This window comes from Canis lupus, chromosome 7 (genome assembly GCF_003254725.2).
Source record: "Canis lupus dingo isolate Sandy chromosome 7, ASM325472v2, whole genome shotgun sequence".
Classification (NCBI taxonomy): Eukaryota; Metazoa; Chordata; class Mammalia; order Carnivora; family Canidae; genus Canis; species Canis lupus.
The window spans coordinates 18,805,819-18,821,434 of NC_064249.1; the positions used below are offsets into that span (position 1 = coordinate 18,805,819).

The 15,616-nt window shown below is 34.8% G+C and overlaps 1 protein-coding gene across 1 annotated transcript in view; it reads left to right on the top strand.

Annotated features, from left to right (window-relative positions):
- HMCN1 (hemicentin 1) overlaps window positions 1-15,616 on the top strand; it is a 456,859-nt gene that overhangs the window by 312,873 nt on the left and 128,370 nt on the right. The window contains 7 exon segments of the mRNA XM_025430103.3: window positions 529-625; window positions 4,310-4,432; window positions 5,199-5,360; window positions 6,766-7,047; window positions 9,953-10,120; window positions 13,851-13,964; window positions 14,541-14,627. Coding sequence (XP_025285888.3) covers window positions 529-625; window positions 4,310-4,432; window positions 5,199-5,360; window positions 6,766-7,047; window positions 9,953-10,120; window positions 13,851-13,964; window positions 14,541-14,627 — 1,033 coding nt within the window.

Consider the following 15,616-nt stretch of genomic DNA (forward strand, 5'->3'; position numbering starts at 1 on the left):
TTGGGTGTTGTATGTAGGTGATGAATCACTGAATTCTATTCCTAAAACCAATATTGCACTGCAACTGGAATTAAAATAAAAATTTGAAAAAAAGGAGCAGTTTGCCAAACCCAGTATAGGAAGAAAACATGTAATAAACCAGTAATACAGGTGTTATTTTACTGAACAATATTCTAGACATATAAACATTATCTATTTTAAAGCCCTAAATAATTTATTCAGAAATTGTGATTTTTGTTGCTATTTTATCTGGCTTTTATTTAATTATATTTTAAATGCCTTTCTAGACCTTCAGTCACTAATAATAATTAAAATAAAGTATGATATAGATGAAAATTGTTGAATGTTGATTTAAGTGTTGAATGTGGGTGATGTGCACATAGCCATACATTTTTACTATTCTCTCTCCTTTCTATATGTTTGAAAATCTTTAGAATACTCATGAAAAATAAGAAGTCACTAATAACAATAGAAAAACTCCAATTATGAAATAGAAACTGAGGTTTCAAAGCATGGTTTTGTTTTTAGATTGAAGATGCTCAAGTTCAAGACACTGGTCGCTACACCTGTGAGGCAACAAATGTTGCTGGAAAAACTGAGAAAAACTATAATGTCAACATTTGGGGTAAGTGTGATTATATGTAATTAATTTAAGATCACTTATAGATAGACTTCCTTATCCTAAGTGTGTGTAATTTTGATGTGGAATGGTTTTCCTCTCCTGCCTGAGCTTATTCCCTTTAGCTCTTACAACCAGTATCTTCTAATGATTGATCTTTCTCCATGAACTGATGATCAATTGAAATAAGTCAAAAGGCCAAGTCATGCATGTGGATTCTGTGTGTGAGAGAGAACACCCACACTTGATGGGAGGTGGGATTACTCTACTGACCAGTTAGAAAAGTTATCCTTGCTTGAAATTCTACCATATGTTACCAATTAAGATAATTTTTAGGAATTATCACTTTTACTCAGCTACAACTGTATGCTAATTGTTAAAAAGTACCCCCATTTCCAGCATATTCACCTTTATGTTATTTACTTCTTTAAGTTCATTTATAACATGTCATGCTCTCCTAATTTTGATATTTGTTTAAACTTTTTAGCTACTGAGATAATGAGCTGAGATTTATCTTGGATTTGTAAAAATTTATTCAAAACCACATTTAAAATAAAAATAGGTAGAGGAAATGATTTGATTCCAGTGGAAAGAAAATATGTTTTAAAACTTTAAAAGCATGTATTTATGTAGAAAATGATTTGTTAATGATAAATCACCCTTTTAAAATTTTTAAAGGAAAATTAGGAGAGGTGCTATTCACTCTTTTATAAAAGATTAATTTACCTTTAAATAGTATAATTTACTAGGTGGTAATTTATCTACTACATATTAGTTATGTGTCATTAACATATGTCCTTGCCTCCTTCCATCCTTTTTCTTCCTCCATTACTCCTTCCTTTTCTTTCTCACTTCTTTCCAATAGGAAGAATATTTGTATAACTTCCAATATGGACAAGATGCTGAACTAGGTGTTGTCAAGTAAAGGTTGAAAAGAAGAAAAATTAGGAGAGATGATCAGTTAGAAAGTGAGGCGATAAATTCATTATTGTGATGCTATCTTGAAGATAGCTGTAGAGTGTCCATGTGAAGCTGTCCTCAATGCAGGCAAAAATAGAAGCCTATAATTTGAAGAGAGAGAGAGAGAGAGAAAATATTTTAAATATAAACTTGGAGACATGATTATATATGTGGCAGTTGAGGTCCCTTAGAGAATAAGAGTGTGTACAGAAGAGTATTGTAGAATGACTCTCACATGTACCATATAAGAAAAGAGACAGAAAAAATACACAAATGAGAAACTGAGAAGAAGCAGTGAAAGAGGTGAGGGAAAACGTGTGTCATGAAAACTAAGGACAGTAGTGTTTCCAAAAGAAAAAACATAGACAACAAATAAATTGGACATAGATGGGTGGGTAGGTGAATAAATGAATAATGTCATATATTGCAGAGAAATGAAATTAGACATAAACTGCAAAGTGTAGTTTACAAATAAGATGAATGCCTCTTAAAGAAAAGCAATTAAATAATGGAAAGTAGTTTATGGTAGATATAATAATAAATGATAGGGGGAGAAAGTTGATACATCAAGGATAGAGTCACTCAAAAAATATTAATGATGTGTCTCTCTGTTCAAGTCACTATGCTTCATGCAGGCATAGAGAGGTTGATGAGAAAGACAAAGACACTGGTCTCACAGAACATGTAGTCTGCTGCTGCAGAAATATCTTTACTTTAAATAGCCAATTAAAATTAAATCTCCTAAGAGATTTTATGGGAGTATTTGTGAAAAGACATACCAGGATTTATGACATCTAACTGAGATTCTAAGGATGTGCAGGCATTAGCTCTCAAAGGGGATGGAAGCAACACCTGGAGAATACTGTCTGCATTCATTGAACTAAGCATCATTCACTATGGAGCCTGGTGTGGTGAAGTGGAAAATAAGAAGATATTAGGTAGGAAAGGTTAAAAGGGGCAGATTGAAAAGGACCCCTAAAACAAATTTTTAAAGATGGATTTGATTCTTGAGGCAATTGAGTACTGTTAACATGATTTTAAGAAGGACTAAGGTGTTCAGATCCATATTTGGGGAATAAAACAGATCAACTCTAGTAGTATTAAAGAAATTGAATTAACAGGACTAATTGATTACATGGAGAGGTATGAAAACAAGAAGAGTAAAGGATGGTTGTCAGTACGAGTTGGCCAACTAGGCCGTGTGGATAGCAGTGTCCTTCCCTCAGAGAAGGAACAAAGGTAACTGAGTTCAGTTGTGGGCAAGTCAAGTTTGAAAGGCATCCAAGTTGAGATGGTTAATGGTCAGGTATAAAAATCTGGACCTCAGATGGGGTCTGCTTTACAAATACAGATTTGCAAGTATTTGTGTCAATGGAAGCCATGGGAGCAGAGGAGGGTGGAATTGAGGTTGGACATGGTGAACTTATAGTGATGGCAATCTATGTAATTGTCATTTTCTTCTGCTGAGTTTTCCATCTGTCATTTTCTTCTGCCGAGTTTTCCGAGTTTTCTGAATAAACTGTAATATTCATCCAGAAGAAGGGTGTTGTAAAATAGGAAGTACAACAGTGCAAGGTAGTTAGGATTATTGGCAAAGGAGTAGTTGAAATTATTGATCATGAAATCTAAGCTGGAGAGCCAGTAAACAAGATTGAGGCAGCTGGATTGGGAGGTTTTTGAGAGGTGAAAAGACTTGAGATTCAATTAGGTTGATGAAATGAGAATTGGGAATAATTGAGTAAAAGAGCTATAAGGACAGAGCAGTAGAACACATTCTAGATGATGAACATGGTGGAGAAAGGATGAGGAGATCAAGGATGGGAGTAAGCCATGATGGTAAGATTGGATAGACATGTAGATGTTGAGTTCATACAGAAGAATGCCAGGTCTCCATGTGAAGGGGAAGGAATAAAACAAGTACCAGGCTGTTCAGTTAGTACAAAAAGAATGGTGAGTTCATAGATGATGGTGAGGGAGAAAGACAAGTAAATTGGTGGCATGAGCCTCAAAGGAATAGGTTTTCACACGGGGGCAGTTGAAGTTGAATAATGCCTGGAAGGCATTGAGAATGAGTTGAATTCTCCCCCGACTCATCAACTCCCAGGAGCTTGGGAGAACAAGCTCCCACACCATACTGCAGCCAGAGAAGCATCATGAAGGGAGAGTTCAGCCAGCAAAGGCAGACTCAGACTCCTTGAGAGAAGTGTGGTAGTCAGGGTTCACTTAAAGGTTCCAAAGGGAAGCCGAAGGACAGTGAGGAGGAAGGTTGTGCATTCTAGAAGATGTAACATATCCATTTCTTAGATCAAAGAAAAATAATGTCTGTCCTGTAAAATAATGTTGTAAACCTGGTGTTTTCCAGTTCTGTTCAGTATCTGAGACATCAAAACTGGCTGAGCACAACTGACGGTTAAGTGTAAATTTGGTAGATGCTTTAGCTTTTTGATGCAAGAAGTCTAATTATCTATAGTGCATTAGCTTCTTTGTATGCCACTCTGAATAGATGTATTAATTAAGCTCCTATCTATGAGAACAAGAAGTCTGCTAATAGGTATTTATTCTACATCTTACAGTTGACTTATAATATGGTATTGATATGTCAGCCTCAAGTGCTAATTATTTCCTTGTGTCATTTGATTAGAAACCTTTTTTTTTTAATGTAAAGTATTAGGAAATTTTATGTTAAGTCAATGTAAAAATAGTATTTTTTCATTTTTTTTCATCTTTCAGTACCACCAAGTATTTATGGTTCTGATGAACCTGCTCAACTTACAGTCATTGAAGGGAATCTCATTAGTTTATTGTGTGAATCAAGTGGTATTCCACCCCCAAATCTCATTTGGAAGAAGAGAGGTCAGTATTCATCGTCAACATTTATAAAATTATATATAAATGTTACATGAATTTATATTTTGTTTGACAAACAGATCAGTTTATAGACAAACTTTCCTGGGGTTTGCGTACTAAAATACTAGATAGCATGATTGCTTTATATTAAATGTGTAGCATGTGATAACACTTTATCGAGCTGAAAATACTCAGTTTTTAAACTGTTCTCCATAAAAAAATTAATTATCTGTATTAGTTGATTGCTTTATAATCTAATGCATTACAGGGTGGCTATAATGATCAAGAGTCCACCATTCAAAGAATTCTTTTTTCTTCTTTAGAGTAAACTTTAAAAAATACTTTCTATGACATTTTTGCTATATTTGTGACAGCTATGCAATGTATGTGAAGATGGAATTCTGTAGTTGAACAAATTTTCAGTTTATTAATCAACAAATATTTATTTGTATCCTTAAGTATCAGATCATCTGTATTTTTAAAATCATTTTGTCTTACTGTTTTATGATTTTATGTTATTTTTCTAAGTATGCTTTCAAATGCAATGCTGATTGAAAGAAAAATTTGGGGAAGATAATCTTGATAATGTCTCCTCTTCCTCCTGCTCCTCCTCTTCTTTCTTCTCCTCCTTCTTTTTGCATAGGATTATTTTACAGTATCATCTTCCTTTTAGGTACTCGAGCTAAGATGTAAATAAACTTATTTATCAGAGTATGTACACAAAATGCTACATATTTTTGCTTAGTATTCTGCTATTTTGTCTTTTTTGCAGGCTCTCCTGTGCTGCCTGATTCTGCAGGGCGAGTCAGAACTTTTTCTGGAGGCAGACAGTTACAGATCTCAGTTGCTGAAAAATCTGATGCAGGGCTCTATACATGTGTGGCATCGAATGTTGCTGGAACTGCAAAGAAAGACTATGGTCTCCAAGTTTACAGTAAGTTATTGATGAGCCAGACTTTCTTTTAATCTTTCTGCCTTTTCTTTTTGCTTTTTCTTTATATCTTTAAGATACATTCAAGGCAATATGGTTATAATATACCTATCATAAGACTCACATGTTTGAATTGTGCTCACATAAACAAAGAGCAATTGTTTATTTCTGTCATTCACTTAGCAATACAGCTGTGCACTCTGCATCAGCATGCTGATAGAACACACATCAGTGTGGTTGCAATGTATTGGGGGCAGGATAGTGGATGTGTGGAATGGGGAGAGATGGCATTTTATCATAGGTTATATTTGTAAAATGCGAAAATACCTCATTTTAAAGAACATTTAATTTGTATACGATTTTAAAGTGTTTTAAATATTTGCATTATCTCATTTAACCTTTACATGAGCTGATATGAAACAAAATTATTGCCTATATTTTGTATATGTAGTAATCTAAGCCCAGAGAGGTTTCCATGAATGACCAAGGTCACATGGCTTGATTATAGTAGGACTGGCACTAGAACACAAGATTACTACTAATGCTGGCCCATTTTATTCCCCCACACACCTATGTATTAGAATTGGCCTAACTTTTTTTCTTAGAATAAGTATCAATTAGGTAAATTCAGCTGCAAAACTACAGAATAACTGGTGATTAGTGACTTAACCAATTAGAGACTTATTTTCTCTTATAATGAGAAAGCCTGAGGTTGGCAGTCCCTGGAGTTTGACAGTACCTTACTTATACCAAGACAGGAGAACTAGGATTCTCCTGTTCCTAACTTGGTGGTCTCAAGATCATTGCTGCAACTGTATCAAGTTCACAGTGAAGGCAAAAATAAGGGTAAGGCATGGTATGTTTTCTTTTCATCAAAACAGCAAAAAAATTCCAAGCCCATTTCCTTTAGCCCTCATGCCTACCAAGCAGATCTTTATTTAGATTTCATAGGCCTGAATTGATTCATGTGGCCACCTCAGGTTTCAGAGAAACAGTCTCAGCTTTTCCAACTCCTATAGTGGATGGTAGAAGGAAGAAAGGAATTGATTATGAGCAAGGCTACCATACCTATTTTATTATTAGTACTAGGAAGGCTTCTGTAAATTAGAGCTATGAGTGATAAGTTCAAGTGTTGTATAACTTGTTAAAAATCAGGGAAAGTAACAAACAGAATTCTTTTCTTACTGTGTTGATAGCTTTATTCTAAGCACAAACACATTTTTGAAACATTGGAAAGGAAGTCCACCTCTCAATATAGTAATGCCATGTCTGTTAGCCCTGGGTCCTTTCTTCAGTAGTTAGTATTTCAACATCAAAAATGAATTTGATGGCTGATAAAAATTCCTATGCAAGACTTGAAACCTTACTATTTCACTATTTTCTCTTTTTCTTCTTCTTTTTTTTTCAGTTCGGCCAACTATATCCAATAGTGGCAACCACCCTACTGAAATTATTGTTACTCGAGGGAAGAGTATTTCCTTGGAGTGTGAGGTGCAGGGCATTCCACAACCTAAAGTGACCTGGATGAAAGATGGCCGTCCTTTGACCAAGGGAAGGGGAATGGAAATATTGGATGAGGGTCGCATCCTTCAGCTGAAGAACATTCATATATCTGACACAGGCCGTTATGTGTGTGTTGCTGTGAATGTAGCAGGAATGACTGACAGAAAATATGACTTAAGTGTACATAGTAAGTATACAGAAGCTCAATAAGTCAATCCACTGGCCATTGTAATCTATAGCATCCCAGATGGGAAATGCAAGCCTTCAGTGTTGGGTTTTTTATTTACAGTCTATGATTTTCTTCATGTATACCTTTTCTCTGCACCAGTCTCATCAATTATCCTTCTGTGCCTGACCTCCCATTTCTTACCTTGCTGAAACAGGCATATAATTGGATTTTCTCTTAGAAGAAAAGTGCATATTAAAGTAGATTTAATTGTCTAATTGTCTTCTTCAAGTGCTTTTGAACCAATACTATCCCAAGTACTATTCCTTGATTCTTTGTTTTCCAAATTTGCTGTCTTGGTTAGTATATGTCTAGGTTCCTTAGAGTTTACTGACTCAACATCAGTTGCTCATGAGTTGTACTGAAGTCAGCTTTAATATTCTAATTAATGAGCCATAAATGTCAATAGAAATAGACCAAATATATATATACTTGGGGACAGCCATTTGTATGCCTGTAATTTAAATTGCAATTTTAATTAAAAAAAAATCTGTTTATTTAAACTAAAAACAAAAATAGCTTACCCACCCCCACTGTTCTCTATGAACTTGGCTATATTTATTTGTTTGTTTTTAGATTCCACATCTAAGAGAAATCATACAATATTTATCTTTTTGTCTGACTTATTTCACTCAGCATAATACCCTTGAGGTACTTCCATGTTGTTTTAAATGGCAAAATTTTGTTTACAACTGAACAATAATCCATTGCACATATATATACTTTAATTTCTTTATTCATCCATTGATGGACATGGGTTGTTTCCATTGCTTGGCTATTGTAAATAATGCTGTGATGAACATGGGGGTGCACATATCTTTTTAAGTTAGTGTTTTCATTTTCTTCATATAAATACCTAGAAATAAAATTACTGAATCGTATGGTGGTTCTATTTTTAAATTTTTGAGGAAACTCAAAAAACCTGTTTACCAGCAGTGGCTGCATCAATTTACAGTTCCACCAGCAGGGCCCAAGGATTCTCTTTTCTCTTTTCTCTTTTCTCTTTTCTCTTTGCTTGTTAACTTTCATCTTCTTGATAAAAGCCATTTTAAGAGATGTGAGGTGCTAGCGCATTGTGCTTTTGATTTGCATTCCCTGTTGATTAATAATGTTGAGTACCTTTTCATGTACGTTTTAGCCATCTATAAGTCTTTTTTGGAAAAATGGCTATTCATAGCCTTTGCCTATTTTTAATTGATTGTTTTGGACTAATGAATTGTATGGGTTCTTTATATATTTTTGATATTAGCCCCCTATCAGGTATATGATTTACAAGTATTTTCTCCCATTCAGTAGGTTACCTTTTCATTTTGTTGTTTCCTTTGTTGTGCAGAAGCCTTTTACTTTGATATAGTCCCAGTAGTTTATTTTTGCTTTTGTTGCTTTTTGCCTTTGGTGTCACAATTGAAAAATCTTCTCCAAGACCAGTGTCAAGGGACTTATGTTTTCTTCTAGGAGCTTTATGGTTTTAGATCTTATTTTCAAGTCTTTAATCCATTTGAGTTCATTTTTATGTATGGTGTAAGATAGTGGTCCAATTTCATTCTTTTGCATTTCGCTATGCAATTTTCCCAGCACCATTCATTGAAGCGACTGTCTTTTCCCTATCAGATATTCCTGGCTCTTTTGTTGTAAATTCATTGACTGTGTTTGAGTGGATTTATTTCCAGGTTCTCTATTCTCTGTACCATTGATTTATGTGTTTGTTTTTATGCCAATACCACACTGATTTAATTACTATAGCTTTGTAGAATAGTTTAAAATTAGAGAGCATAATGCTTCCGGCTTTCTTTCTCAAGATTGCTTTAGCTATTTGGGGTCTTCTAAGGCTCCATATAAATTTTAGTATTATTTATTCTATTACTGTGGAAAATGCCATTGGAGTTTTGATAGGGATTGCATTACAAAATAGGTTACTTTGGGTAATATGGACACTTTGATAATATTAATTCCTCAATACTTTTATGTGCCTTCTTCGATTTCTTTCGTTATTGTCTCATAGTCTTTAACATACAGGTCTTTCACTTCTGTGGTTAATTTATTCCTATGTATTTTATTCTTTTTGATACAATTGTAAATGAGATTGTTTTCTTAATTGCACTTTCTGGGACTTCATTATTAATTTATAGAAATGCAGTAGATTTTGTGTATTGATTTTATATCCTGCTACTTTAATGAATTCATTTATTCTGACAGTTTTTGGGTAGAATCTTTAGGTATTACATTTTTTTAAACTCATGGGGGCTTGAACTCACAACCCTGAGCTGAGATCAAAAGTCAGATACTTAACCAACTGAGCCACCCAGCCACCCCTGCGATTTATAAATCTACAGAAACAATGATAATTTTAATAGGCACAATTTTATAACTTGAATCCAATTAGGACATGCACAAATTCCAGTACTAATATCTTTAATTTGTAGCAAACGTGTGAGCCAAAGCAAACATAATCAGAATATAAAAGAGAAGAAGTTTCAATATTAAGTCTCTCTTTTGTTAGGCTACTTTTAATTTTTAGGATTAGGATTGTTTTTTTAGAAAACTCTGCCTATAAGAAGGTCATGAATTCATATCAGAGATTTACCAGACAAGATGAATGAGTCATAGAAAATAATTCACTACCAATAAAATAACAATATGAAAGTCATTTACTGCTATGAGTGGGGAAGAAGGGACATTTTTACTTCCAGGAATGTCACACTAAAAATACTGCTACTTCTAATAAGCTAATTGTTGTGATTGCTTATTTTGCTTACTGTTGACCAAGAAATAGAGGTCTTATTATTAACCATAGGCTGTTAAGGATTTGGTGTTTGGTATATGTTAGCTAACTTCTTTTCCTTTTCTTGTCTGTTTTATCATATAGCCCCTCCAAGCATCATAGGAAACCATGGGATACCTGAAAATATCAGTGTTGTGGAAAAGAACTCTGTGTCTCTGACTTGTGAAGCTTCAGGAATTCCCCTGCCTTCGATTACGTGGCTTAAAGATGGGTGGCCTGTCAGCCTTAGCAGTTCTGTGAGAATTCTCTCAGGTACTAGAAATTTTCATACCCTGATAATCTGGTTAGCTTCATATGGCCACAGTTTCCCCTTAATTTCTCTGTATTTTATTTTTTCTTTTTGATCTAGTTGCTTACTATAATGCTGATCATATTAAGGAAAAAATACTTAGAAGGACATCAGAAGCTACATGAAAGGGGGAGTCTCCAAATACCTCTAGATCCTCTTTAAAAAAGAAATCTCAGCACTTGCTTGTTACTTAAATCATAGGTATGTCAGAGCATTCATGCTAAAATGAGTAACAACCCATTTGAAAAGTGAGGAATGAAAAGAAGTACAGAAATTGAAGCCAAAGTCTAGAATGAATCACATTATATAACAAATCTCCATTTAATTAAGTATTTCAGGATGGATTAGTTTCCAATGAGCTAGGACTTTATGCTTATTGTAAAAAGATAATCAGCCTATTCCCCCATCGAATTATTTAAGAAAATTTATTAGCTTGTCCTTTATGGACCAGTGTAAGCGGGAAGACAGGGATCTTGAGGCCATGCCACAGGAGTCTGCACTTCACTTCCTTCATAATAATAATTAGGAAACAATCTTGCCAAGCTGTAGTTAATAAAAGGCTTGGACACGTAGAAGAATACTTAATGTGCTGAGTGAAGGCATCTGAATTCAAACACACCTCACTCTGGAAATTTTGAATTAAACCTAACAAAATGAAAGTTAAATAAACTCCTACACTTACATTAAAAAAAAAAAAAAAAAAGCAATGAGGGCTGCCTGGGTGGCTCAGTCAGTTAAGCCTCCAACTCTTGATTTCTGCTCAGGTCATGATCTTACGGTTGTGGGATTGAGTTTTTGCATCGGGCTCACGCTTAGCCAGGGGTCTGCTTCTCTCCCACTCTTTCCCTCTGCCCCTCCCCCTGCTCACTCTGTCTCTCTCTAAAATAAGTAAATAAATCTTTAAAAAAGATGAAAATTAGGGTGACATGTGGCTTCAGAATTCTTATAAGAAGATCTCTGAATTGTGTATGTTGTTCAGTATGCATTAAAAGTGTGATGTGGTTATCAAGAAAATCAATGCAGTATTTCACCACATTAATAAAATATATTTTCATGAATAAAAAAAGGAAGAGACCAATTGTATTCCGACTTAACTTACTCATTAGGAAGACTAGAAGAAGGATTTGTTGACAATATTTTCAAAGAAGGGTAACTATGATGGTGAATTATTACAAAATAATTTACATTTCCAATTGTATTAACCTGGAAAAATAAACTGTATGTAACCTTATACTTACGTAGTGAAAATTAAATTTAAATACTTGAAGAACCATGTCACAAAAAAGGATTATACTGATTCTCCCTAGTTCCAGAGGTTAAAAGGAATGCCAGTGAGTGGAAGATTCTAGGCACAGAATCTCAACTGCTGAAAAATTAGGGCTCTTTTTAAATAAAAAAGCTACATCAGGGCTCCTGGAAATGAAAAAGGCAAGATAGTAGTGATGTACTGTTATCACAAAGAGTGATCTACTCTAGCTTATTATAGATTTACGGGAGTGGTGTTTTGGTTTTGTTTAGCTTTGTTTTGCTTGACTAGCAGCTGGAGATCCCTGAGTGAACACATTAAAAGTATTTGACCTTGTGGTGCTGCCAAAGGAGTCATTCAGTTTTACAGCTGAACATGTGTATTGTGCAATAGATGAATGAGAATCAGATGAATGGCACATGACTTGCTTGGTCCTTGGTCTGTTGCACACTTCTGTTTGATTAAGATTAGTTCTCCTGAGACTTTGAGTACAGATTTTCTGAAAGCAGTACTTTTGTAAAAGCCCTGTCATTGTTATGAAGTTATCTGCCAAGAAAAGATAGCTGCTAAAGGAATTTAACAGGTACAAGAAACATTTCCGTTTAACTTACTGTCAGATCTTTTTGTTGTTTTTGACCCGATTAAATGAGAGAGCCAGGAAACAAGAGAAAGATCATGAGACAGGAGGCTGAGGTTTGCAGAGCTAGCAGTAACTCCTAACCATTGTACTGATTGAATCTCTCTCAACTGGAATCATATTATGGTCTCACTAACCTGAAGTAGCAGTGAGTGCTTGGATCCTTGCCTAATTAACACAAGTTTTTTGACATGTTTAGGTAATTTCTGTATTTAACTTTCCTTATTTAAATTCAATTGGGGGAAAAATATTGAATTCTGGTAATCAGCTTTGTTTAGTAAATAAGTTACTACTAAGGTCACCTTTCAACCAGTTGAAAATGGGGAGGTTGTTTCTAGGAAAAGCTCAGTGACAGCTTGCTGTATTTATAAAAACAGAAAACAGATGGACCCTCCCGAGGAGTCCAGAGCCAGGTGAATATTTACATGAAAATTTTCATGTTTAACCATTTCAATTGTTTTAGTTCCAATTCGGGAAACCAAGCAAAAGTATACCAGGTTAGAAAAGTATTATGAAATCTAAGACATGATTTACATTTTTTTTTCTGAGAATTTACTTCTCTCTCTCTTTTTTTTTTTTTTTCTAAATTTACTTCTCAAATGGTTTCAAGGACCTCTTCTCTCAATGTCTGTTCTCTCTTGGCAGACTTTGTTTCAGTCCCATTTGCTGGCTTCTCTTCCTTTGTCCTTCATTGGAGTTTCTTTCCAAATCATACCCTTCAGCATATCAGAGTTTCCCTCTCAGTCTACAAGAATTTCTTGGATGAAGAATCTCTCTTCATTACATGGAAGTTCAAAATCTAAAAAGTAAAAAAGCACAGTTGCATGAGCAAGTCAAGGGACCCTTATAGACTTTGATTGAAATAGTTATAGGATTCTATGAAAGTCCATTGAAAACCAGTAGTTGGTCTTCATGGTTTCTTCCATTCTTTCTAAAGTGATGTCATCACAATCTAGGACTATTAGTGTAGTCCTCTTTCTCACATTCCCATTTTACATGCCCAGTGGCTAACTGGGTATCTTTTCCTAAACATCCTATCACAGTCGTCCTTCTAAAGCACAAATCACATCATGACCTTTTTTTAGTTTACACACTTCCATAGCATTTAATGAACACAATAAAGTCCAGATTCCTTGGCATGGCATTGAAGGGCCCACAGAATGTGGTCATACTCCAGCCATACTCCAGCTGGTCTTGCCTCTCTCATTTGCTCTACCTGCTCTATGTGAAGTACTGCATCACCTATCTACTTTCTACTCTAGATCTTTATTCATACTTGCCTATAATGGTATCTCTCCACTCCTCTGTCCATTAAAATAAACTTGCCTTTTGGGTGCCTGGGTGGCACAATTGCTTAAGCATCAGACTCTTGGTTTTGGCCCAGGTAGGTAATCTCAGGGTCATGAGATCGAAACTCATGTCAGGCCCCACACTGAGCACAGAGTCTGCTTGAGATTCTCTCTCCCTCTCTCTGCCCCTTCTGTTCATTGCTCTCTCTCAATAAATAATCTTTAAAATATATATATATATATGCCTCTTAAGATTATGTTCAAACGTCATGTCCCGGAAACTCCATTTCTTGCCTGTTGTCACCTAGCATTGTACTTATTTTTTTAACCACTGAAACAAAAAACTATTTTCTGTTTCATAAACAGGGTTAAAGTATATGATGTTTTAAAAGCTTGATATTAATGAATGTTAAAGGCCTTTGAAGCATATTAACTGAATTTTACCTAAATTGAGCATTACTTGGCTTACTTGTTAGAGTTACAGATTTCTTTTTGAGTCATCCAATGGTTTGCTTCTCCAGGAGGCAGGACTCTGCGGTTGATGCAGACCAGATTAGAAGATGCTGGCCAGTATACTTGTGTTGTAAGAAATGCAGCTGGTGAAGAAAGAAAAATCTTTGGGCTTTCAGTATTAGGTATTTTTATAATTTTCAATATCTAGAAAAGCAATCTAATTGGCATTCTAGATGTAGTTAAAACTTTTCCACAGCTTGATCTCACATTTATGTATTCTTTGACCCCTGGACTGACACTCTTGGCAATAATTCAATGTTAAAATAATTTGGATGTAATCAGTTGGATTACAATGGCTGAAATGCTATGTCTTTTCAGTTCACAATTGTTCAGACTCTGGTAACTTGTTTATCGTGAATACATATGAGAGTTACTGTGGGAAAAATAAATGTCTAATAAATGTTATTAACTTGTTGACATTTTTATCCAGACTATATAACTTATGTTACAATAAAATTCATTATAATTGAAATTCATGACATACAACTTTATATCTTAAAATTGGAATTGATCAAAATAGTCTTATGACATTACTGTAGTAAACAAATAATGATAACTTGGGGGTTTGTTTTAAAGGTTATAGCTTAATCAAAGTGTAAACATAGATGCCTATAAAATAACAACCCTGCGTTAAGAATTGTTGCTTACTTTTTCTGGGTTTTTCTTTTTTTTCTTTTTTTTTTTTTCTTTTTCTTTAGTACCACCTCGCATTGTGGGTGAAAATACATTGGAAGATGTGAAGGTAAAAGAGAAACAGAGTGTTACACTGACTTGTGAAGTGACAGGTAAGGGACTTAGCGCTAGTACTTCTACTGTCCTCCACTCACTGGTTATTTATTGCCAGCACTGTATATCTTAATTAGTTGAGAAAAAGTCAAACTACTATAATAAACAATTTGAAACTGAATTCTATTTTAGTAGAGTCAATGGAAGTATAGGTTGAAATTTCACAGATTCTGTGAAGATAAAAAGAATACTCCTTGGGACACTTGAGTGGCTCAGAGGTTGAGCATCTGCCTTTGGCTCAGGACATGATCCTGGGTCCCAGAATCAAGTCCCACATCAGGCTCCTGCAGGGAGCCTGCTTCTCCCTCTGCCTGTGTCTCTGTCTATCTGTATCTCTCATGAATAAATAAATAAAATGTTTAAAAAAAAAAAGAAGAATACTCCAATACTCCTACACTGAGGAAAGGAAGGAAAGGGGGATGGAGGGAAGAAAAAGAAACACATTGATTTTTTTCTTTCAATTCAATAAATTACTGTCTTTTAAAAAATTCTGCTTCTACTTATATGTAGAGTTTCCTGCCCTACCTCTTCTTATTCTCTCTTCTTCCCTGTGTTTGTACTTTCCTTTCCTGTACCTGGTTTCTTAAATTTCATTTCAAAGAAATAGGTAGGAGTTTTGGTGGAAGGATGATATCGATAGTGGGGGTTGTCGATAGCAGGTTGTCACCCTCTTTAACTTGTGTACATTATGACAAAGGAAATAGAGGCTGGTAAAAAAAAAATTCTAAAATGAATTTTACCGTCTTTACCAGTGATGCAGTGTGTTGCTGTAATGAAAGTAAATAAATCTCTAAGAGGACATTTTCAAGTCTGTTTTGTTTTGTTTGGTTGCAGTAAAGATGGCCTTGCAGTTTAAAGTAACAATGGGAGTAACACATAACATCTTATAGAAAGCCAGTGTTCTGGGAAGATTTGATTAGTTTCTTATTTCAGTAGTTTATATGCCTTGCATGAGCAATAAATTTAAGTAAGCAAAGAAATATTTCTA